At 36.1% G+C, this 26,488-nt stretch overlaps 2 protein-coding genes across 3 annotated transcripts; both read right to left on the bottom strand.

The window, feature by feature from the left end:
- Positions 1–217: 217 nt before the first annotated feature.
- LOC129928446 (uncharacterized) lies at positions 218–3,814 on the bottom strand. The gene is made up of 2 exons (XM_056042912.1): positions 3,709–3,814; positions 218–2,093 (listed from the first exon to the last, which is right to left on the bottom strand). Exons 1-2 carry the CDS (start codon positions 3,725–3,727, stop codon positions 1,159–1,161), a joined length of 954 nt encoding a protein of 317 aa, XP_055898887.1. The 5' UTR covers positions 3,728–3,814; the 3' UTR covers positions 218–1,158.
- A 2,757-nt stretch (positions 3,815–6,571) lies between these two features.
- Positions 6,572–25,236, bottom strand: LOC106059779 (uncharacterized). Of its 2 annotated transcripts, none has more exons than XM_013217458.2 (15): positions 25,078–25,236; positions 22,496–22,573; positions 22,146–22,200; positions 19,569–19,665; positions 18,327–18,401; positions 18,046–18,194; positions 17,697–17,728; positions 16,692–16,800; positions 16,473–16,574; positions 14,027–14,162; positions 12,854–12,985; positions 11,394–11,448; positions 9,322–9,480; positions 8,223–8,319; positions 6,572–6,765 (listed from the first exon to the last, which is right to left on the bottom strand). In XM_013217458.2, exons 2-15 carry the CDS (start codon positions 22,569–22,571, stop codon positions 6,651–6,653), a joined length of 1,389 nt encoding a protein of 462 aa, XP_013072912.2. In that variant the 5' UTR covers positions 22,572–22,573; positions 25,078–25,236; the 3' UTR covers positions 6,572–6,650. The 2 variants fall into 2 exon arrangements, with proteins under 2 accessions (XP_013072912.2, XP_055896504.1); XM_056040529.1 differs by lacking the exon at positions 25,078–25,236 and adding an exon at positions 24,525–24,549.
- Positions 25,237–26,488: the final 1,252 nt, after the last annotated feature.

Genomic DNA, 26,488 nt, shown 5'->3' with positions numbered 1-26,488 from the left:
AAAAATTCTAGACGAATAAATCTACATTGTAACGCAGTCTGCATAAATGTCACTTTGTTAGGTCTAGTTACTAGTAGTTTGCTAATATGATTGTCAGCGAATTTTGTTGTACGTGATATATTGAAGTGTTGTTTTTTTCTTTGACATATGTGGATTCGTAGGTACCGTAATTATAGTACAAGCCACTTGAAGAAACAATGAAGTGACACTAAGCAGATATATTTCCCGAGTTTAATTATTCTAAACTTAAACTTGAAAAAAAAAAATAAATATATATATATATATACAGATCACGTGCAAAGTAAATACAATAATAAAGAAAAGTAAACTAACTAACTTTTTACTTTAAAACTAGCCACTTTAAAATTTAACGTTCAAACCAATATTTCCAAGCCTACTCCTCCCCACATGAGCTTCCGTTAACGTCACGTGATGTCAACTCCACAACCTTTAACTTGGCTTTTATTTATTATTTTTCTTTGTCTTTGTCTATATTGAATTATATTTCCCTGCTGTAGCCTTGAACTAGTTTTCTATCAAGTGTCAAAACGTGTTACGTAATTTGAAGGCTGACACACTGACCTACATTATGTGAGCGACATTGAGGTGTCTACAAAGGATGTGACAATGATCACTATTGTTAAAGTAAATTTCCCCTTTCAGATTAAAAATGTTATATCCTACAAGATGACTTTCTTTAAGGGATGGCCTCACCACCAGGCCCTTGCGATCTATAGGGCAGATGATGTTAAGGTCATCTGTTTTTTTTTTTGGCCAACGGTTAACGACCTATCGCCATTACTTTCCCCAAAATAAAGTCAGGTACCCATTAGACTCAGGGGCCCCCTAAAAATCCCAAAATGTCAAATCCCAGTCTTCACTGAGATTCGAACCAAGGACCCCAGGTTTAAAGGCTAAGCGCTTAACCATTTAACTCAACATTGTTATATCTTACACAATTAAAAAAATATCTGTGAACTTGAACATTTGTAAGAAAAACAATCACACAAATCAACTATTTTTAATTATGTTCGTTTCTTGATATAAGGACTTAAAACTTTAGAATAAACATGAATATTTAAGAGTCTTTGAATGAAGCGATGCTAATAGTCTATGTTTTCCTGCTTCAATAAGTAAAACAAGAATTGTTTGTTTCCGTTACAACACTTGAGCGATGTTACTAATATTATATCCTAACAGATCACTTTCTCTATGGACGAGCTGGTCCCACCACCAGGCTCTACTGTATCCTACACAATGTACTAGGGCTCCACTACTTCCTGGACATGTACTTGTGGTGTAGGCAAATTTTGTAAAGTTCTTTCGATCTAACTTGACTTTTTTCTTCCAGTGGCCTACACTGACTTGCTTGGAACAGCCATGCGGATGTGATACTATGATTGTCAACCTGAAAATGTCTCTGGACCTCTTATATTTTTTATTCACTTTTTCCCAGAAATAAAGGAAATTCTCCCAATGGTGCATTAGCTTCTCTGCCAAATTTTGATCGCATGTTATGCCTTTCAATTTGCAGAAGTCTCGACGGATGTTCACAACTTGAACTTTGACCTTATCTACAGTGACTTTAGGACTATCTTCAGCGTCGTAAAATAATCTTAGGACTGTGTGCTCGGCTTCGTGTTGGTCAAACACGACGTGGGCAGCAGTGAGCACTTCAAACTCCCACCAGACATTGCTGGGCGAGCCAGACACTTCACAGGAGGAGCACCAGCATTGCATCTTCCATGGCGTGTCTATGTAGGTATAGAAGGTGTCCGTGAACTGTACCACGGCACTGATCACCCCACTTCCTGTAAGGGAGTTTGTCGCTTCCCCTCTCGTGTTATGACCAGGATAGGATTTATCTGTCCCTGGCCAAAACGTAGGTCTGTGGGGACTGATCATGTCGACGTGGACTCGCACCGTAAGGTCAGACTGAGCCTTTATTAAATTGTACACGTTTAGGTCTTGGTGACTTTCTGGTAGATGCTCTAAAGAAAACAGTAAAATAGGTGTAAAGCTTGTGTGGCCTGGGTTTTTCTTACAAGTAGAAACATGTTTCTGAAGGTGGGCTTCTGCGGCTTTACTTTGAGCTGTGAATAAAATTGAAATAGTTTCTTTTGATATAGATCTAAGTCTATATAAGTTATCACAATGAAACAAATTATTTATTGTTACAATGACGTCAGTCCAAGTGCCAGATTTTTTAAAATAGGAAACGCCAACGTTTATCTGCAACCATTTTCTGAACTTAATCAAACAAAGCGTTTAAACACTGTCTGTTCAAAGTGTTTCAATACTAGACCCCTCCCCCAACCCAATAGAATTGGTAAAAACAAAAATAAAAAATAAATCTGAACACGACAAACATACAAAATACTTTTTAAAAAAATAAAGCTTATATTAAATGTAATTGTATCACTTAGTTTGAATCAGTCATGTAATTACATTTGTAATTGATCTAGACTAACAATAATGAATTATAATTATATGAAATATTTGCTCTAATTTCTTTTAGCGTAATTTCAAGCTTTTAGCTTTCTCAATGCGCTATGATCCTATCACTTGTCTGGACCACTTGGAGAAGGAGACAGTGGGAAAGAAGTGGGTATCTGTGTACATTTTACCGTGATGTCTTTTTAAATGCATAACAAAATGTGTCTACCCAGGGTTTAAGCCTTCTCAGGGGGACTAATTTAAATTGTACCACCACATCTGTCAAGTACGATTTCTTTCCCTTGTTCGATACTAATTTTTTAAATTAAATACCAAAAGTTAATTAACTAATTGTTTTTTTTAAACTGATTCTTCTTCCACCAAGTACAATGAATAATTGTGAAATATTTCAACTTGATCCGAGACTGGGAGAAAAAACAACCAGACAGACAGACAGACAGAGTTGATAAAAGCTTTGTAAAAAAAGAAGAGTTCACTTAAACTATTTTCTCGAACGAGCGTCTGCATGTTTAATGTCAATGAAAGTTTTTTAATAGGGAAAGTTTATTGTGATTGTAGTGGGCTGACACCATTAGTTAAACTGTACCGGATAGACCAAACTCATCTACGCCTCTACCGAGAGATTTAGAAGCAATCCGCTTTTCATTTCCAGGAAAGAACGTTTTCAGGTTTTAAAGCAGAAGAATGAGCTGCCTATGTAAATATATGCACCTAAATGGAGGAGCTATTTAATTTCTGGGGCATTATTTAAAGTACAGCGCTATTTCGCCTTAACTGGCATAGAGAAAAGTAGCTGGCATAAGATGGCATATGAAAGAGACGGTTGCAGAGCTCTGACATAGGCTGCGGGAAAAAACATTTGAACCTCAAAGAAAAGTCATTATTGAAGACAGACGCAGAAGAAAACTTAAATAGACAGCCGTCAGACAATGGCTTTGTGTGCAGAAAATGCGGGAAAATATGTAGGTCGCAACTGGGTTTGAGTAGTTATATGAAACTATGTACTCATCCTTATTCTTTGGATCGAAGACAATTTCAAAACATTGCCATTATTTAAAGTACTTAAATATATGAATATCGTTTATTCAATGTATGCCTAATAATCTATTGCCTAAATGCTCAGTTGTAATATTTAATGTTAATTGTCAAGAAAGAATATTAGATCATACACTATAAGTAGCATCTTGATTGTAATAAAATGTAACTAATCAAACATAATTACTACCATTGAAACTCAAACATATTAATTACCTTGGCTTTCAGTGTTCATACTAATTAGTGATTGGTCAATTTAGAGCTTCAGATTTCCTAAAACAGTAAACAAACAAATATATATTTACATTTTCATTTGAGTTAAGACTTTAAAAAGTAACGTTTCTAACCCAATCTTATTAAATAATGTTACAAATGTTAGCTGGATATTGCTAAAACTCAATATTTCAGTCACAATTTGGTCCATAACTTCACAAGTATTTTGTTTTAGTTGAACTGTTGAAGCTGATAAAGTTATTGCATGCACTTACCAGTTCAGTTAGACTGCCTCTTTATAAATTTCAAACAGAGTTGGTTGCTGGCTCCTAGTTTGGCTTCTCACCCTACTACTGACGTTGATTTATAAAAACAAGGCTGCGCCATCGACACTTGACATAGGCACTTGACATACATCAAAAAGTCAGTGTTGAAAAAAGATGGTTCATTAAATGTTGCTACTTTATCAACCAATGACAAATGAAATACTGAACAGAAGAAACAAATGTGGTTTCCAGTACAGTCCCAATGAACAAGTGTGTTTCTGTTTCTATATCTGTTCTATTCATTTAGCCCACTTGTAACACTTTACGACCATATCACAAGGTCCTCAGGGCTTGCGAAGACCTTCCTTCAGGGAACAGTAACAGGAAAAAGAAGAGGCAGAGAAAGAGATGGGAAGACAATATCGAGTCGCCGGGCCTGTCATTGGAAGAGATTCTACTAAAGATAAAAGACCGAGAGGAATGTTGAAAGACGGTCAACAGATCATGTGTGTCGCCCCAACGGGTTAACAGACTAAAGTGATAATTGAAGGTGAATAAATGTATACAATTTAATACTAGATAACTGGTCTATTTTTATTTCTTCTCAGCATACATGAGCAGGATCACCTTCACATAAATTCCAAGTTTTTTTTCCGGTTGGACCCACTGCCCTGATTATGGAGTACTCAAAAGCTGTGTCTTTAGGGTTTTTTTAATGCAGGGGAGGGGGGAAAGTGAAATCCTAGGATTCTTTTCATGAATGTTTTTCAACTTTCTTTGAATTTTTAGATAAGTTAACATTCTACTTCAGTTTCCCTAATTTGGAGTTACATTAACATCATGTATTCTGTTTGATGATTAATTAGTTTGAACATTTTAGGAGGACGTTTTGGAGATTGGTGGTCTCTCATTTCTTATTGTAGTTAGTTCAAATGTAATACGAGTTTCCTGGCAGTAAAGATTATTATTATTACTATGTTAAAAAAACGAGCTAATATTTATTCTCTGGCACTGTCAGGGTCGAGCTTCGTTAGAGAGTGAAGCAAAATTTATTGTAGTTCCTTTATCAGTGTTCACTGAGACATTTTCTGGTGATGTGGCAGGTATGCAGCAGTACAGCCCTCTGACAGGCAACAAGAATATTCTTAGGGATGTTAAGGGCCTTGAAAGTATCTTTGATGTCAGTTGTCATTATCTCCTCAATTGAAATAACAACTGGGTACATTGATATTTTAGACAACTTCCATAACCTCTTAATCTCTAAGCTTACATGTTCATATTTTCTTCGTTTTTCCTTGGCACTTTTCCTGATATTATGGGATAGTGGTACGGCGATGTCAATGATTGTAGCGGTTTTTCTTTTTCGACAACAAAGAGCAGATCAGGGCGATTAAAATCCACCGTTTGGTCAGTCTAAATAGGCCTATCCCAGCATAGTAAGTGATCAATTGACTCGAGGACTTCTTGTGGCGAGTATTTGTAATAAGGAGGAGTATTCCTATTATGAAAATTCTGTGTCAAAGCCAGGTGTTGATGTATTAATATTGCAACTTGGTTATGGCAACCTAGGTAGGCAGATTCTGATACGAGGAACATCCTTCCATTATGTGTTCAATTGACTCACCAGCATTTCCCCACTTAGCATTTGTCAACACCATTGAGTCTTAGGATATGCTTTTCGTAGTCTTTTTGTCCTGTTGAGCTGTAACAAAACCTTCTGTTTCAGGGTAGAGATGGCCCGCTTTAAGCCTTGTTAAGGACTCAGACTTGTCAATATTATCGCCATGTAATAAGGCCTGGAATTTTCGTGGAGTATTTTTTCCTCCTATTGGCGAATCTCATGTCCTGTGTCGTCTAAACCAACATTAACATCAGCATTGTTTAGGTTCAGAGGAGTTGCTTCGGAGTCGTATTTGCTAAGGAAGGAAACTTTCATTGCTAGATGCGTGCAGTCTTGATCGTATTTTTAAGACTTGCATCTTACACAATTTATAGATGCTCTGTAGTCTAAGGCCTCCATCCTTCCTGGGCAGGTATAATCTTTTGGTGGGGGATTTAGGTGTAAAAATCGAAATTTGGATAATAGTTTTCTTGTGAGTATGTCAATGTTATGTAGATCTAGATAGGTGACACTCCTTTTTATGATACTTAAAGTGTGAAGGAGCACTGGGACGGCCAACCTTTTTATTGCAGTGATGAGGTTATTGCCAGACAGTTTAATGTTGAGGATTTTATTTACTCTTTGCTAATATTTACAAAGAAAGTCCTAATTTAATTTTATGACTTAAACTGGCATTCTATTATTTTTCCAAAAATCTCTCATGTATTATTAATGCATTTATTTTAATTTTTCTATTATAATTTTCTCAGGAATTTTCGGGATTTTAAGGGTTCCCCCAAGTCCACCTAACTCTAATGTGTACCTGACTTTAGTTGGGGAAAGTAAAGCAGTTGGTCGTTGCGCTGGATATATGACTCCCTAACCATTGGCCAAAGAAACAGATGACCTTACCATCATCTGCCATATAACCCACATGGTCTGAATCGGAAGCATGTTTATTTATACAACAATAAAATATATGAATGAACAATGGCGTTCATAAGTATAGGTCATGTTTTTATTAGTTTCGACGACAGAGAGAGTGAAATTACACAACAGTTGTCACTTTTCCTTTTCTCTCACTTTTTGGTGATTTCTTCAGTTGGTTCTACTCTCGATAAGTTGGCAACCCTAAGTCCCTGACCTATGTGAAATGTCTTAGGCTTCTCAATCACACGTTTTCCGACCACCACTCTGAAAGACAAACATTGGGATTTTTTTAACATTTGTAACTAGCTACAGTCGCCTATCATGTCATAACTAATTATTTAAAGAAAAAATTTATAAACCTTTGGAAACTTTGTCATAAATATGAAAGGATATTATTGGGTGTTATACAGAAATTAACTCAGACTGCTTGAGCGCTTCTACCAAAGATGCTTGCGCTAAATCATGGACATACGGTGGGGCAAGACCGCACTACAAACTGCGATATCCTTGAGAACGCTGCTAGGGACAGTATAGAGGGACTTCTTATGGTCCGACAGTTACGCTGGGCAGGGTACGTATCTCGTATGGGGGACGAACGTATGCCAAGAGCAACCTTTTTCGTGAACTGAAAGGTGGTAGACGTAACAGAGGTTCCCCACGAAAACGCTTTATAGACCAGCTTAGGCGCCAATTTGCCTCAGCTGACATAGAAGAGAGCAACTGATTGCATGCGGCTCAGAACGAGACAGCTGGAGGTCACTTACAAAGGCCGCGGGATGCACATTTGAGAAAAAAAGAAAATCCACTGCCGAGGAGAGACGCAGACGGCGAAAAGAAAACCTTAATTTGACCACCGGAGGACAATGGTTATGCTTGACCTGGCAAAATATGTAGGTCAAATCTGGGGCTGTGTAGCCACAGAAAATACTGCATTCTTAATTAATCTTCGTACTCGAAGACAAGTCTCATTATTATTATTATTATGTTAGAAATGAACGAGTAGTCATTCTTTGGCGCTGCCAGGGTCGAGTTTCGCTAAAGAGAAACAAAATTCATCGTAGTCCCTTTCCACTGAGGAATTTTCTGGTGATGTGGCAGGTCTGCAGTATTACCGCCCTCTGACAGGCAACGAGAATGTTCCTAGGAATGACAAGGGCCTTGAAGGTATCTGTGAGGTCAGTTGTTATTATTCCCTCGGTTGATATGACAATGGGGGTATATTGTTATTTTAGATAATTTCCATAAACGCTCAATCTCTAAGCCTAGGTTCCCATATTCTCGTTGTTTTAAGCCATATCAAACGTTAAAAATCATTGGTTTTGAACGTGATGTATGCTCTTTGGACTGTCATTACGGCAATCCCAATGAATTCCTTCCGTTGTCCTCCCTCCCCGTCATGCTAAGGAACAATTCTCTACATTTCAGAACTTATGCCCGAACTAAAAAACAACAACAAAGGATCAAGGCGAAGTCAGTTTCAAGGGAATATGAACTAGACAAGCAGTTGTCTGATTATGTTTAGTTTTGTTTAAAAAATTTTAAGGCCTGAAAAATGTATTAATAAAGGGACCTAATCGTTTTTTTTTTTAAGTTTCAGGCTCTCTTTCAGAAATGAAGATGATAACGTCCCTTGACAAAACCTCCCGACATGGGATGGAAGTGGTCAGGGTTCAAACCCAAGAACATCGTGATGAAAGCCTGAAACGCAGCCATGGACTTACGAGCAGAAATCACAGCATGCATATTGATTCTGTGCATCAGAACAAATCGATGAAGGGTAGGCGTGGCAATTATCGTTCCTGTCACCATATTCACAACCTAAAAAATAGATATATATGTAGACATTATTTCCACATGGGAGTATGGAACCTACCAAAGTGGAATATAAAATTATACTGATAGAAATATTCTTCTAATAGAAAGATTGAACAGTGTTTTTGAAACGCTTGTCGGTGGCGCGCCACCCCCCTCCAGCCAGTTGAGGATTCTGGAAAGCGCCATAGGCTCTCACATTGGGAACCGGGATAGCCCATGTAATTATTGAAAAAGAAAAGACAATTATAACACATCCCTTGTGGTTATATTAAAATAAATAAATTATAGCCTCCATATAGCGCCGCTTTCATGCTTATAGCATGCCCAGAGCGCCATGGTCCAATCCCGTGTGTGTGGACCAGTGTGTGTGGGTAGGGGGGGGTATCTGTAAACACAACTCTGCTCGATTCAGATGTCGAACCTCGAGCCCCCCCCCCTCATAGCCAAGCTCAATCGTACTTAGCCTCTCTACCATGCTTAAATCATTATATACATACATATATATTTATAGAATCCATCTGACGAATTGGCTTGACCACATAACGGAATTGAAACTTCGCACAATTATTCTTTGACAGACAAAACATGAATCAATAAAAAAAAGCTACCAATTAGCAATCAATTACTGGCCATTAATTATTTTGTTTAATTACAACATGGAAAACTAATACTACAGTATGCACAGATATGGCCAGATTTAGTTAAGTCCCCTTAAATAATTGTTAACGCTATTTCTCCATCACGCATTCTCCGATCAAGTTGACATTTTAAAAATTTATTTGTTGTAATTAAAAAAAACAATAAACAAAAATACTAAATTAGTCAATTAACTATTGGTACTTAATTATTTTATAACCTGTACATTATTGTTAGGTATAGTGACGGAGTTCTTCCCCTCTAGATACGTTTTTTTAAACTACAAATGTCTTTTTCTCGAGATAGTACTCAAGAGGCAGCGTGTACGCCCTATATCTATCCTTAAAAAACAGATTAACCTTGACCTACCAGTACGCCCTGTGTGATGACCCTTGCACGACATACAACAGACTTGATCGATAAAACTGTCGTAACAGACTCTGGCACTGAACATTCTTATATACTCATGGCATGTCCCAGTGAAGTTACCAATTGATATTTTACTCTGATCACCAAAAACACACATTGCTAGTAGATAAATAAAGCATCCTTTTATTACCTCATTTCAACATTTGGGAATCACGCTAAACAAACTTATACACTTTATTAGCTTGTATCAAAATATCTTAACAAAATGCTGTACGTAAGTTTACTTATAATATAAGACTATTTCATGGGTCCAAAAATAGAAATTCCGTTTCAATACAATTGTTCACCTCAGCATTACTGCTAAAAGAACAGTATAGACGGAATTTGTAGACTCTAATAATATACACACAAAGAGACGTATGATAGCTGACACACACAAACACACAACCAGCGCTTGATTAATGGGCTCCCCTCTGAGTTTGTCTGTAGACTCAGAGAAAGTCCTTTCCAAAGAACAGGCAGGCTTCAGAGAAGGAAGAAACCTATCTGAACAAATATTTTACATCAGACTTAAAAAAAATGCTTTCAACACAAAAAGATATATATACAACGTTACAGACGTTAAAAAGGCTTTTGACCGGGTTTCACATGATGGCATGTGGTGCGGAAGCTCAATATTATTGATGTTATCAAAGCCCAACACCAAAATGCAAGTAGAACAACCAAATTGGACAAGTTTTCGGACATCCACAGGATTTATTTCTAGCTTAACCATAAAAGGCTAGATTGTTTTCAATGTAAGGTTTCCCGATGATATAGAAGACCTTATTGGAAAAAATGCTGAGCAGTTACAAGATCTTACTTCTAAACTGGATGCTGCAGCCCGAGCTGTTGTCATGGAAATCAGTGCTGAAAAGAGCAAAATACTAGTTTCTGCTGGAGAATGGCTAAACATTTAAAAAAATGACTCTAGGTTCAAACATATTAAGAGACCTTAGAGATGGAGGATCACTAAAAGAAATTTTTTAAAAATTTATGCTTGACATCTGCCAAACAAACGATGGAAAATCTGGAAGAGTAACATCAGCTTCCAATAAAATTAAAACTGTATTCTTTGTTGGTTGTCTCTGTACTTCCATATTGTTGCGAAAGTTGGACACTGAAAGCTGAGATTGAAAGAATAATTTAAGATTTGAGAGTACATTCTATACGAAATTGCAGTGTATTCGATACCAGGAAAAGAAGACAAACGAGTGTTTACTTTACAAGTCAACAGCTTAGCATTGATCACAATCAAAAGTCATTCTTCAATGTACAGTGGAATGAGCACACAAAAAATGGTCGTCTAAGGAAAATCTGGCTGGATAACATAAAAGAATGGACCAGCGTCTCTCTTGATAGCCTGCTTACAACAGCTGATGACCGGAAAAAGTGGACGAATCTGGTTACGTGAATATGAGACAAGCTCCCCGCAGTTAGCGCTGTCCCTGACACTTATAGCGGGTGACTTAAGACTCGGGGACGGTGCGCTGTGTACGCGGATTCCAGCTACTCGTCACCTCAGCGTGGCGCCTCCGGTGGAAACGTCTAGTAGTGGAACTAGATAGGCTAAGTACGAGTAGAGAACCAGGCCCGGCCGGGCTTCCCTGGGTGAGCTTTTGTTTTTTTTTCTCTCACTCGGGGTTGGGATGGAAAGAACGCCCGGAACCCAGTCCAAAAAGTCCGACACACCGTTCCATAAAGGGGGCCTTCATAAGTATCCCGTTAGCTGGAGTGGCAGTCTACCGTTGGGAGCCCTCAGACAGGATAGGGGCCCCATGTCCAGGCCTGGTTGTTGGATAAAGCCTTCGACCAACAGGATAATGGCGCCGACGCCGACGCCCTACTGCACTTGAATTGCCACAGCACCTCGACGTCGATTAAGGAACAGACTAGATAAGCTGTACGTCTCGGTGAGGACGAATGAGCTTGAAACACCCCGACTGACAGTGGATGACAGTGGAGTACCTCTCGGTTCTACTGGATATCTTACAAACGTTCAAATAAGACAAACAATGAAGTAAAAGACTTACGATCTATGTTTGTTGGAGTATGTATGTCAACAACACAGCTACCGTGTCGACATCTCTGAAGAAAGACATTGTATAAACATTTAGAATAAAGAACAATTATTTGTTGTTGTTGTTGTTGAGAATTATGTGATTGGGACCTTGGAATTGGTATACATCAGTATTTATAGGGGTGGCGGTGGCTGAGTGTTTACGTGCTTGGCTTCCGAACTAGGGGTCCTGGATTCGAAGACTGGGATTTTGAATTTCTGGATTTTTAGGGCACCCCTGAGTCCACCCAACTCTAATGGGTACCTGACTTTAGTTGGTTAAAGTAAAGGCGGTTGGTCGTTGTGCTGGCTACATGACACCCTGCTCGTTAACCGTTGGTCAAAGAAACAGATGACCTATAAATCGAAAGGTCTGAAAGGGGAGCAACCTTTTACTCTAGTATTTATGGCGGATCACCTCTTATCTGTTGATCCCTGAATTAAAAAGCTTTACTGTACTAGTGATTTGAGCTAGATAAATACTTTGATTACAATGGACAGTATCCCATGAAACACTTGCTTCATTGTCTATAACCCATAATGGGGCACTTGCTACCAGAACCGAAGTGAGAAAAAAGTGCGCCCGGAGTAAGGTACTTTATTGGAGAAATCCCCCCCCCCCCATTTTCCATGAACATTACATAAAAATATAGGCTGCGTGAGGCGACCCCCGTAAGTATGGTGCCCGAGGCATCGTGCCCCACTTGCCCCCTCCCCCACAATGCCTCTGCTTGCTACGCACATTAAAATATGTTTTTTTCTATCATTATGTTTTCTAAATGTTTATTCTTTGACTACATAGTTTAAAATGTTACTCTTTAAAAATATACGTTTTTTTTTTCTTTACTTCCATTAAGTAATTATTTTATAACGATGCTCTAAAAAGCCTTTTACGTTTTCTTACTTCAATTTTCAAATTTCTTTTTTGTACTCAAATATTTACAGACAATGAAAATACATTTCTTCGGTCTAGACTCATTTCCTAAATGTTTTGACCTGTTAAAAATGCCTTAGAAAATTGAGAAGAATGCAAAAAAAAACTTTAGCCACATAGTATTTGTTATATGAAATTTTAATGTCATGAAACGTTATTTGTGGTAGATCTAGAGGCATAGTCAGTGGATCTCATCTTTTGAAGTGCATCTACCCGAGACCAATCGTTAAAGTAGACCTCAACACTGATCTGTGACGTCGCACGCTGTGGTCAGTTAAGACCAATAGCTCGTTTCCACCTCGTACAGACCTGTGACTTGGCTACAAGCTGTTGGCCTTCACGGCCTACATTACAGGTTGCGACCTTGTATGTAAGACGATAGGTCTCGTATCATGTTGTGTATTTGTCTGCTATATAAACACTACAACGATTCCATTAATACATGACAAAGTTAGAACTGGTCTACCTTCATTTACATTCGCTTAATTTGTTATACTCACCTTTCCTGATTCGCATATCATGCCCTCTGGGGTTACAACTTGTGAGCAATAGGTTGTGTCCTTTTCGTTACAATAGATGGTTGAGCACACCCTATCACCACCAGTGGCCAGGTCATGGTATAAATGCCATCCCTGGGAAAACAATGAAGGCAAGCAATTAATAATATAATAATAAAACACATAGCTATTGGTATGAACTGTGGTGAAAGGTACCTAAAATGTCGGTTTTTCTTGTTCTTCTTCTTAAACTGTCAGGTAGAGTTGTGACTTCGTCTCTTGGAACTTTAGGCCAGCAAAAGTGAACAAGAGCCCCCTCTCACCGGCCTGTATGAAAACAGTGTACACTGTTTTGTCTGGCGGGTGGGTCAGACTCGCGGTAAGAGGCCGCGTATAGATCTACTAAGTCCCCGCCATTTTTCTTTTCTATACCAGGCTAAAAGTGCGGGACACGCCATTTATTATGTAACGGACCCTTGAGGAACAGCGCCTGGATTGTGACAAGGTTGTGGGAGCTATTTCACAACTCCGCACAGTTCAATGAGGGCAATGATCATTATAAGAACTGCCGACACGGGAAATTATTTACTTGCCTCACTTCTAAAGCCCATGTCAAAATACATTTATTTGTAAAAATTAAAAAAAAACATGGATTCCCCCCCCCCCCCCCCGCAAATAAAAGAAAAACAAACAATATAAATCCTGTAGTTTCTCCACACTTCAGGAAGCTATTACAGTTTGGGACTGTGGCATCGCAGACTCTGCCGGGGTACAGAGCTGTACCTGCCCTTCTAAATTGATAGCACGCAATGCTGACAGCGCTTAGCCAGAAGCTTAAAAGCTTAGATGCAGGCTTCTCGCTTTTACCCCCTCCCCTGCAAATCCACTATTTTACAATTAATATAATAATTCATGAATAAGATACTAGATCGTACTCAAATAACCATCTCTAGTACACGACTGCCACGTTGGTTGGCATTTTAGAAGACCTTAAGACTCACGGTGTCCCGCTCTGCAAGCCTGTAGTCCAGGGCCTTTCGAATAGAAGAATGATGGCGATAATCACTATTACCTAATTAAAGAAGTACATATGATTACAGCTAATGTGAGCACAACAAAGAACTAGACAACACGTTGTATGTATATTGTTAACGTCGGAGACATTGATGGCCTTACAGTGCACATGTAAGAACTGGAGAAGTTCAAACGTCTCTGGCACGTGATGTCAGGGTTCAGGATATGTCCGTCGTATTCATACACTTCTACGAATGGTTTCGTTGACGTCGCGCTAGTTACCAGGAGACAATTAGGCCTGTATGTTTAGAGAGAGAGAAGTGTATGTGCATTAAATTACGCTAAGGAATTTTTTAAAATGGTAAATAGATCTATCTCTTTGAATATGCAAGTAGTTAAAAAAAAAAAGAAAATATATAGTAGTTTTATCCATTAGTTTGGATCAGTCTAGTTATTAAATTTTTGACAGATCTAGATTCTAGACTAACAATAAAAAAGCATGAACTCATGATTCAAGCCTCCTAAAGACGACACATTAACCACTCTGCTAGTAAAGTTCAGATGAACATAGAAGATTGTAGAGCTATGTATTGTTTCTATAGTCTCGCCGTAGTTCATGTTTGTATTCCCTAAAACTCAGAAGGTGACTTATAAAGGGGTCTTATTCAGCTTATACCACTACTTCAGTCTTCAGTCAAGTACAATTTCTTTCCCTTGTTCAAGATACCAAACAAAATAAATTAATTACCAATAGCTAATGTAATGTCTTTTTAAATTGATTCTTATACGATTCGAAATTAGTTATTTGTTTCGTAATTAGGGAACGATTTGACTTAAAGATAATGACGCGACTAAAAACTAGACTAGGCTTTGAGAGAGAATAGCCAACTAGAAACCGATGCAAGTAGATTACTCTGGACGGCTTTAGAGCCAGAAGCTTTTATGAACGCAGAGATTTAAAGACATTAAACGGTGCCCTTCGTTAATATTAAACTTCTTGATCGACATTCAGTATCAGCGTCGGCTAACTTGTATTGTTGGCCTCACGCCTGGGTTATTGGATTTCGTTATTTGAGAGTTACCTCCGTTTTGGTTTATCTGTATTTGAGACAGCGCGGAAGCGCAATAACTCTGCAAATATTTAGCTTCATCTGAGATTGGGTGTAGGCGAAATAACGCGTACAAACGTTTGGCCAGACAGACAGAGTGAGTGGTTATACGCTTTGTACAAAATGGTGCTGATTTCACCAGAGAAGAGAGATAATTGTAAAATAACTGAGTACGCCTTTAAATAAAATGAAATCACATTCATCTATTCTTGAATTTAAACAACAAAAATATGCTTAGCTTTACTTAATGTGTTCTCAATGTACTCTTGGCGGCCCCCGAAAGGGGAATAGACGCTATTAGGTTTGTGTGGTCTGTCTGTCCGTCCGTTCGTACTTCCCGTTTAGATCTAAGAAACTAGAAGAGAAAATGAAAATCGGACACCATGATATTTTAGATCATTCAAAGTTCTGATATAACGGCTACTTTTTTCTTTGCTGAAAGTGAACAGTCTAATTTTATAAATTATACATGCATTTTATTCATACTTTTCTACGAACAAAATCGCGGTCAAATTAACTTGACGAGCCATCTACAGTAGATGATAGTTTTCCAACAAAAAGCCGATAAACATTCACATCTTCCTTTTAGATTTACTATCGACTAGAAAAATGTTTAAGAGGTCGAAATAAATTTAAATCTATTTTTGTATGCCAGTGACTATTGAAGTAAATTAAGTATTTGAGCTTCTTGTTTTGGTTAAAATTCGCCTTTTTAGTAAATGAAATCTGACTATGCAGTTTTTTTTTAATCGCAAGTAGGTGTTTTTCATATTGAATGACACGCCGAAATGGCAATTTTTGTCTGTTTTTAAGGAGATTTGAATGAGCTGTCAGAAGATTTTAACAATTTCGTCAGATTTTCGTGACATATTCGAATATTCTGCAATTTCAGGAGAATTCCAGAAGCTCCTGGAAAATCAGGATACTAAGTTAAAATGGTATAATTTAATAATTTACACCTCGAATCAGTGCGGGGCCTATGAGAGTGCGGGGCCTATGAGAGTGCGAGACCTATGAGAGTGCGGGGCCTATGAGAGTGCGAGACCTATGAGAGTGCGGGGCCTATGAGAGTGCGAGACCTATGAGAGTGCGGGGCACACTGCGATAGCGTAGGTCACATACTATCAAATAATAAAAGAAAAGAAATGTACCTGAACTTTGCTACTATTTTCATAGGCTACTCTCAAACATTTAGCTAGACAAAATACAGTTATAAAATCTCATTAACCTTGACCAAGACATTAATTATTTTAAATTTCATTTTGAAATTACTATTTCAAACTAAAACTTCTTCAACAAAATGTTTTGTTTTTTTTGTGTGTTGCTTTTTGTTTTTTATAAAGCATGATCTTTCACTTAGGGTGTCCATATCAAGTTTTGACTTTATAAAGGCTACCACTGCTCTAGCGAAATTTAAATTATTTTATTTTTTACTTTGAAAAGTTATAGTGGTGAAACTAGAGTTTTTCTAGTGTTTGCGTATTGTTTTTGGCACTTACGAGAGAGTTGTCAGTTTAGTTTTAATATCACCAGCAACAGCACTTGAGAATAACCAACGATTCTCACCGCTTGAGTACACACCAGCGTGTTGCGAGCCAAGTCTGTAGGTAAAACACAAATATCTTTGAGTTGGAATGGACGTTTTCGTGATAAAATTAGCTTAGAACGTCCGCTATTTTGAAGGAATTACGGTACTTCTAACGCAGTGAACAACTTACAATTGACTTATCTGTTGAGCCGTGACCAGCGCTGTGATGTAAGTCCTGTCAAACTCTGACATACTGATATCATATGGTGAGTTACAGATTGTCCCTGTATGTGTTCTACCTTTAAAAAAATAAGAAAAACATCTCTATCTTTTTTTTTTTTAAAGACAATATCTCCTTTATACTAATAAAGCCATTGTTTTTCTCTTAATAACTAATGAATTACAAATAAACAACTTAGAAGACGATGCGCTAAATTTGAACGAACATTTATTATTAAACTCTTGAATCAATAATGCCTTACATTCGGAAATTCCCGCACGCGATAATCCTTTCAATAACGCAATAGCCCTTTCAAAATTGGCGTTGGATCTATATATAGAACTAGTTCTCTAGCCAAATTTAAATTTCTTTTTTTTTTTTACTTTAAAAATACAATTGTTAAATTTTTTTTTTGGACAAAAAATCTAAAACCGTTTGCTTAAATGTGTTAAAAATATGGTAAATAATCTTCTCCCTTAATAAATAGCCTCCAGTGTTTGTTACTATTAATTGTGAATAGTTGTAAATATGGTGTATTGTATAAAGAAAAACTGATTGCATAATTGATTAAAAAAATTTTCACTTTCAGAAAAGAAAAAGTAGCTGTTGCATCAGAACTTTGAAAGGACTAAAAATACTAATATGTCGGATTTTCACTATCTTTTCTAGTTTACGAGATCTAAACAGGACGGACGGACGGACAAACCACACAAAACTAATAGCGTCTTTTCCACTTACGGGGATAGGTAAAAAAAAAATGACAAGAAAAAATTACAAGAAAAGAAAAGAAACAATGACAAGAAACAATGACAAGAAACAATGACAAGAAACAATGACAAGAAACAATGACAAGAAACAATGACAAGAAACAATGACAAGAAACAATGACAAGAAACAATGACAAGAAACAATGAAAAGAAACAATGACAAGAAACAATGACAAGAAACAATGACAAGAAACAATGACAAGAATACCTTCCTCGTCAGTATCGCCACGTAGATCATACCTGAAATGTATTGATTTAGAGCAAATTAGAGAGACAAAACTGTATCAATGAAGGGATTACTTAGAATATAAAACTAATGACTAAAACAAATATTTGTAATTTCTAACTTATTTTGTTTTTGTAAGACTATTTTGAGCTTTTTTATCGGTCAAGACATTCTTAGACTTAACTGGGCGTGATTTCTAGAGTTTGACATTCAGAGCCTTGTCATGGCCAACATTTTTAAACTAAGTAAATCCAGTTTTTTTTTTTTTGTACTATGTACTTTCGAACTTATAACGATCAGTGACAAAATAATAGAAATAGTAAGATGATACCCTGTCCAAAAATAAGCAAAGTCGTATTGTAAAGTATTGTAGGAATTTTGCGCCACAAGCCAATTTTCGAATGTCGCCATTGCATTTTCTGACGGTGCAACATTTTCTGTGCCAGGTAGAAGAGCACTGGAAGGAATAATATTGGAACTCTGAAAAAAACAACAACAACAAACTAACAGATGTAGAAACTAAAAAAAAACAACAACAACAATGTTTGACATCATCAAGTTTTGCTAAAAATAGGAAACTATTGAGTTGAGAACGTGTGAACTATGACCTACCAGAATATCAAGTTTCTTAATGCGAACTTCCACATTGACTCCGTACATCGCCAATGATCCGAGCAATGTATTGACCTAGATACATTCAAGTATACATCAATGGTATAAGGTATTCAAGTATACATCAATGTTATAAGGTATTCAAGTATACATCAATGTTATAAGGTATTCAAGTATACATCAATGTTATAAGATATTCTATTATACATCAATGTTATAAGGTATTCAAGTATACATCAATGTTATAAGATATTCAAGTATACATCAATGTTATAAGGTATTCAAGTATACATCAATGTTATAAGAGCTATTCTAGGAATAATAAATCCTATTCGTATCTCTCTTGTCTATTTAAAAGTAACATTTTTCTAAGTTTCTCTTAAAAATTCCTGACGTTCATTAAAAAAAAAAGAGATAATTACGCCCTACGCGATCCATCTGTCCATCTCGACATTCGTGCTATACACAGACTTAAACTCTGCTACGTATTGGATCTCCTGAGCTAATTTCGGTAACCCGTTCCAAATTAATGTGACATCTTGCATGGTTACTATATGCTATGGAGTGTGTTTGGGTGTGTTTCTATGGTGACGATAGTAAAAAGTGAGTGATTGGTTGGGAATGATGCAACATATGTGGCATTTTCATCATTTGGTATTAGTTGAAAAGACTACTTCAGAACCTGAGACTGAAAGGTTGTGTTATTATAGTGAGTTAGATTTTGTTAAAAAATATTATTACTAAGTCTACTACAATTATTTCATGTTAATTTGATTTTGTTTATATCATAAATGAATATCTAGTATTTTTCACAAGGAAGTTATAAAAGTTTTTTGAAGTATATTAGTTAAGATATAATAAGTCAGCAGCGGTTTAGTTGTCTACCAGAAGTTCAGTGCAACAAGTCAACGACCGTCACTAGGTTAACTCTAATAAATATCTAAAAATTAATTTTAGATTTGCTACTTAATTATAGCTTTTGTATAGTGTTACACATGCTTGCAGCATGGTCAGAGCGCTATGGTCTAATCTTATAAGTGGACCAGTGTTGTGGGTGAGGGGGAATGGGGTATCTGGGAGAAGGCACTCAGTAAACACAACTCTGCTCGAACCTCAACCCCTTCATAGTTACCCAAGTCAAGTCCAAGCGTACTTAGCCTCTCGACTACGCTTCCCACTTTTACGTTTCCCATTAAAAACTTTAAATTGGCATGTAGAAGAAACGAAATAATTTGCAAATACCTCAGTCAAAATGTAGACAATATCTTTGTTGAGCTCAGTTATGGCTTGTGCTCTCTTTGTTGCCGGACTGGCTGATCCGGGTATGTCACGTACGTATCTGTGGAATGGATGGAATAGTTGATACGGAGATTGAGCTCAGACTTAATCCTTTAGATGTGTGGGGTAGTTTAGCCTCTTAACACTAGAATTGTAATTCCAATTTGTATGCACTCATTGTAAAAAAGCTAACCACACTAAGAGTTAAATAGCTTCCAATATTGCCACTCCAATACAGGGTGATACGGAAATACATTTTTTAAAAAAATGTCAGGTTCTAGAGCAGCGGTTCTCAATCTTTTAGGCTCGGCAACCCCTTTTTATAATGCCCAACTCTGCCACGACCGCCTCCCCCCCCCCCCCCACAGCAATAGAAGAATAGACCCAAAAATTCCTTTTTTTTTTTCGATTGTCTTAGGCGACCCCTGGCAAATCGTCAATCGACCCACAAAGGGGTCGAGGCCCACAGGTTGAGAACCCCTGTTCTAGAGCGTAACTCAGAGGCGTAGCTAGGATAGGGGGAGGATGGGGAAAATTTGAAAATCTCCCCGGGCTCCCTTTAAAGGGGGCCCCAAATGAATGTTTTTTTTTACATATTACGCAAAATGCAGCCCCCCCCCCCCCAGAGGTCAAGCCCCCCGGGTCCCCAAATGATGGCAAATTCCCAGTTACGCCATTGTCGAAACAAGCAACGTAGATGATAATTATTTTAAAACAATAAACTGAGAAAATATTTTGACTTTCAATCAATGTCAATTCTTTCAATCGTTCTTTCCTACGAGCATCTACTGAAACGAGGCACGGATCCCAATGTATACATTTCTATCAAATAAAGATGCCATAATGGACGCGTGAAGGTCTCATGTGTTGCGTAAATAACATGTTTACTACACATTCGTTATGAGAAGATAGATTTCTCATGCAACTTAAAACAGAAACATTCGTAATAGTACTATTATATGTTTCTAGTTTCTTCTCAGATACTAGAAAAAATAATTTTAGTAAGGGTATACAAACAAGAGAAGATAATAAGCGTGGTCAGTTTTATACTACATATACAAATGTTTTATTTATTAACAACGATTTCTTTAATTTATTTACTTAAAGACGTTTCTCTGGCAACATGGTGAAATTTAGATTATCAGACGAAATGCCCCCCCCCCCAAGCAAAGAAACAAACTTATACATAAAAAACAACAAAACAAATTAAACAAGTTTACAAAGACAGTTTGTGTGGAAACACAAACTGAAAATCGGCCCCCCGAAGTGGTCCACCCAGGCAGGTAAAAAGGCAGGTTTCAATATTTTCAGAAAGAATAACAGAATGAAATTCTATCAAAGGCAAATGACAGAGAAGAATTGAGAATTGTGTGGTGCCCCAACGGTCCAGCAGACCAAGGGAAAGGTGAAAGGAAAGGTAAAATTAAATGTGAACCTGGCCTAACTGATGCAATATAATGATTATCTAATTGATCGAATTGTTTTGTAAAGGGTCAATCTCTCATTAAAAGCCTTAAGGAAAAAAAAACATTTCGTAAAAGAAAATAACAAAATCTTATCTTATCTTATATGATATAGACGTTACTTCAAAAAAGAGTATGATTACGTCTACGCGTCATGCATTTAGGATGTATATTAACCAATGACCTAAATTCTGAAAAATCACTGGTTTTCCTGGCTAGCTCAAGCAACCCATTCCATGCTCTAATAGCGCTAGGGAAGAAAGAGCATTTGTACAAATTTGTCCTAGCATATGGAACGAGGAATGTACCTTTATCTTTGTGTCTTTCTGAGTATTTTATTAAATTTTCTTTTTTATTTGAAGATTATGGTTCAGTGTTTTATGTATAATTGCTGCTTTACTTTTAAGTCTCCTATCCTTTAGTTTAGTGTTCTGAAGGCACAGAACAATGCTGCAGTTCTCTCGATGATATGAAAAACGACTTATTAATTGTTGTCTTAAATTAGTCCAACTTATATGCATACTAGATTTTTTCTCTTTAAAAAAAAAAGTGTAAATTTTTAAAAATGTACAAGTTAGTATGACGGAACTTACTTTAACTTAGCAATACAATTGTTAAAAAAATTGTTTTTGACCAAAAAATTAAAACCGTTTGCATAAATGTGTTTAAAATATGGTAAATATTCATCTCCCTTACTAAATAGCCTCCCTTACTATTAATATTAAATAGTTGTATAGTTGATTTTAAAAATTAAATTTTTCTCTTTCAGAAAAGAAAAAAGTAGCCGTTGCATTAGACCTTTGAATGATCTAAAATATTGTGATGTCGGATTTTCACTATCTTTTCTAGTTTACGAGATCTAAACGGTACGAACGGACGGACGGACAGACAGACGACAAAAAAACAAACATACAACTATACTGGAGAGGCCCAATAAGAGACAAATAAAGAAACCTTAAGCTCAAGGACTCTTAAGATGAAAATGTTTAGTGAAAAGCAAAAAACTGAGGTGTCCTAAAAGAAAACAAAAAACCTCTAGAAAATTAAAGATAACATTGTGCATATGGGAAGAACCTACTTTTGGACTGTTTCATCCTCAACAACAAAATATCCTTCCGCCACATACAGTTGCGCTGAAACAAAGAGAACATAGTTTGAAGAGATTGAAATATTTCACAGTGTAAGCTAACAGATCAAAGAATGGGAATGTACTTGATCCGATAACGGGTCTGGGCGAAATAATGTGAACAATTATATGAGGGGGCCACACACTACATATTTAGTCATATCTGTGAATACTGTCCAATTAATTTCCCTTGTCAGGTCAAACAAAATCATTAATTACAAATTTCAACTTGATCCGAGATTTGGGTGAGTAAAAAATAACGAGTGATGAACTTTCTAAGATAACTACTAAGATGTTCATACCTTGCGCCAAATGAATCAAAGTGGAACAAACAAACAGCGCAAACACAATACAACTTTCCTTCTTCATCCTTGACATTTCTGAAATAAAAAAAATGTGCATTTTTATTTTTTTTAAAGATAAGAATAACAAGAGAATTGTGCGCCTGGTTATTACCAACTTTTATATACACAATATCGAAAGTGAACATGTTGATGCCTGTACATTTTACAAAGTTTATGTCAACTTACTCCGTCTGTCCGTCTGATAATTGTGTACACGTTATTTCTCCAACTGCCCATTCTCAGATCAAGTTGAAACTTTGCACTATTATTCATTACCTCCAACAAAACACGAATCAATAAAAAAAAAAAAAGATAAATGTTAATTAGTGGTAATTAATTAATTTCGTTTGATATAAAAAAAAAACAGATTTGAGAGATATGAATGTAAATATTATTTTAATTTCCTTACAGAAGCTTTTTAAAAAAAAGTATTATTTATATTTAGCTTGTTGTAATCTTCGAAATCGAGTAGTGTTTTTATTACATTACAGTAAAGGGGCAATAGTAGAGAAAACCGTGAAGCATAGCTTACAGATACAAAGCACAACCTAATAAAATACTCACAAGAATACACATATAATGGCACAGTTCTTATTACATATGTTAGGGAATATACATATAAGTACTCCTTCTTCCCTAGTGCCATTAGAGCATGGAATGGGTTGCCTGAGTCAGCCAATTACTTGGCAGAGTTTAAGTCTCTTATGAATATGCACGACAAGATTAGCTCATGGACAACATTAAATTCTCCTGAGAGGAAACGTTTGTAATTACAAAGCTTATTTCAAGTCACTCTGTCAGTCTGTCTGTCTGGTAAAAGTTTGTACACGTTATTTCTCCTACACCCAATCTCAGACCAAGCTAAACTTTTGCACAATTATAGTTTTACATGACAAAACAAGAAACAATTTAAAAAAAACAAAAACAATTAGTTAATTAAGTATTGGTAATTATTTTGATTAGTATGGAACAAGGGAAATAAATCGTACCGGACAGATGTGGTGGTATAAGCTGAAGGTATAGTGGTATTGTAAAAATATTTGTAATTGCACAGATTTATTATTGTTAGTCTAGATCTATTAAAAATGTAATTACAAGATTAATTCAAACTAATTGATACAACTACGCTTAATATTAGCTTTTTAAAAATTTTTTTTGCATTACCTCTATTCAAGTCAGAACTTCCTGGAGGGCGGAGCATTGACGCGAATCTTAAAAACGTTTCAAACGATTTTTTTGAGGAATTGACCAGTTGATGTACACCACTGATGTGCTCCACTGATGTACACCACTGATGTGCTCCACTGATGTACACGAGGAAAACTCTAGTTTGACCGTTATCATTTTATCAAGTAGACAAGATGAAACAAATAATAAGGCTAGAGATCTAGATGGAATTCTAGATCCAACATCGAGTTATCGCGTTCTTGGAATGACCACGGAATGACGATCGCTTTTCGGAATTTCCGAAAGCAAGGCTTTTCTGACTGAGGAGCTAGATGAATTGATGTTGGCCTTTTTTTGGGAAATTTTGCGCATCTTGTTCTAAGTCTGGAAATAATGCTTATCATTGGAATATTATAAAGTGTAGTATATATTTACATTCGTTTCACCAAGAATCTTTCACTGGGAGAAGGGGGGTGGGGCGGGGTATAAATGTTCCATTTTTTTTTGTTTTTTTTTAATCTAACAGTCTTTCATTTTTAAGAGAAAAAAAAACGCTCTATAAGTTGCATAAAGAAGGTGTTCTCTTTTTTTTAAAAGAATTTATAATGTGTTTCTTGTTTATATTTTTCTTGTTTGAAATATAAGTTACGCATCAAGTGTACATGGGACTGGGTGAATTTTTTTTAACGTAGGGTGTAGTAAATTAATTCCAAGTATAGCATTATTGTATTATAAGTATTTCTAGTTAACATTTTAATTTGCTTTTTAAAATATTTGTCTGCTACAAACTAGCCGTAATCCTACGTTATTCAAAGCTTACATCAATTCACTCTGTCTATCTGTTTGTCTGGTACAAATCTTGTAGATGTTATTTCTCTGACCTCCAATTATCGGATCAAGTATAAATTATGCATAATCATTCATTTGTCAAAGACAGTACATTAATACATTTTAAAAAATTAAACAATTAGTCATTTAATTATTGATTATTACTTAATAGTATTGTACATAGAAAAGGGATATAAATCATGCATTGTTAAGAAATATATTAAAAGATAAAAGTCTTCTTATATTTTGCTTCTTTGTAAATTACGACTAACTGAAAACATTGCCATATTGATTCTCATTTTAAAATTAAGCAAATAAAATTCGATGAATTAAAGATTTCTAATAAACATAACTTTCACCATTCATTTAGACCCCAACAGACATCATATGAAATCAAAAATGAAATAATTTCTTTAGTATTTAAACGTTTATTCCTATTAAAAAGCAAATTTCATTTCCTGTAGCCTTAGCATCATTTATTATTTTTTTTTTGTAAGTCATTTATTTTCTCTAAGATTCCATTAGTTTGAACATAATTGATTTACCATATGAATGAAGAACCGTAGGATGAAGATATCTGTCTAAATGTAGGCTTGTATTTGAAGTATCATAAACAATCTATTAAAGAGGTTTTAATGGAACTATTTATACTAGAAGTTTGTTTTTTTTATGAAAAAGAATGAACAAAATAAAAAAAAAAAAAACAATAGCATTATTTCAACTCATTATCTTATCACTCAATACATTCCGATTTTTAATCTATCGTGTATTTTTTCATGTATAAGTACCCTCTGTAAACTTGTACAATTACTTACTATTATCATTCTTCTATCTCTTCTTCCTGCTCGCTTTACTGACCCCCCCCCCCCCCCCACACCTTTCTCACTGTCTCTTAGACACACTCTGCCATTTTGTTTTTAGTTCAGAAGTCTGATTCACACAAGTAAGTAGAAAGAATAAGAAATCAAAACTAAATAGCCTGATCAAACAAAGACATGAGAACAAAGTATTCCAGCTAAACAAAGACATGAAAACAAAGTATTCCAGTTTAACAGAGACAAGAGAACAAAGTATTCCAGCTAAACAAAGACGTGAGAACAAAGTATTCCAGCTAAACAAAGACGTGAGAACAAAGTATTCCAGCTAAAAAAAAGACATTAGAACAAAGTATTCCAGCTAAACAAAGACAAGAGAACAAAATAGTCCAACTAAACAAAGGCAAGAAAACATAGAATTACAGCTTAATAAAGACAACGACTACAAAGTATTCCAGCTTAACAGAGACAAGAGAACAACGTATTCCAGCTTAACAGAGACAAGAGAACAAAGTATTCCAACTTAACAGAGACGTGAAAACAAAGTATTCCAGCTAAACAAAGACGTGAGAACAGAGTAATACAGCTAAACAAAGTAAACAAAACAAAGTATTCCAGCAAAACAAGGACAAGAGAACAAAGTATTCCAGTTAAACAAAGATATGAGAACAAAGTAATACAGCTAAACAAAGACAACGAAACAAGGTATTCCAGCTTAATAAGACAAGAGAACAAAGTATTCCTGCTAAACAAAGACATGAGAACAAAGTATTCCAGCTAAACAAAGACAATAGAACAAAGTATTCCTGCTAAACAAAGACATGAGAACAAAGTATTCCAGCTAAACAAAGACAATAGAACAAAGTATTCCTGCTAAACAAAGACATGAGAACAAAGTATTCCAGCTAAACAAAGACAATAGAACAAAGTATTCCTGCTAAACAAAGACATGAGAACAAAGTATTCCATCTTAACAAAGACAAGGAAACAAAGTATTCCAGCTAAACAAAGTTTAATTGTTTATTCCAACAATAAAATAAAATGTTGAAAAGATATTTTAAAATTATTCTAAAAAAAAAAAAAAATATTTCGGCTCACAAGAAGGCAAGCTTTCTCTATCACGAGTGACGCCACCTAGCCT

The sequence above is a fragment of the Biomphalaria glabrata genome, chromosome 9, assembly GCF_947242115.1.
Source record: "Biomphalaria glabrata chromosome 9, xgBioGlab47.1, whole genome shotgun sequence".
Lineage (NCBI taxonomy): Eukaryota > Metazoa > Mollusca > Gastropoda > Planorbidae > Biomphalaria > Biomphalaria glabrata.
The sequence above is the reverse complement of the archived record's forward strand: the minus strand, read 5'-3'. Positions and strand labels throughout refer to the sequence as shown.

What these genes read in the sequence shown, in the direction of transcription:
- LOC106059779 (XM_013217458.2), bottom strand. Translation starts at nt 22,571, where the DNA reads ATGTCAAGGATGAAGAAGGAAAGTTGTATTGTGTTTGCGCTGTTTGTT. An exon ending in CCAGTTCTTACATGTGCACT is followed by an intron (nt 12,986 to 14,026) that starts GTAAGGCCATCA and finishes TTGTTTTCCCAG; the next exon opens with GGATGGCATTTATACCATGA. An exon ending in TGATATGCGAATCAGGAAAG is followed by an intron (nt 11,449 to 12,853) that starts GTGAGTATAACA and finishes GTCTTTCTTCAG; the next exon opens with AGATGTCGACACGGTAGCTG.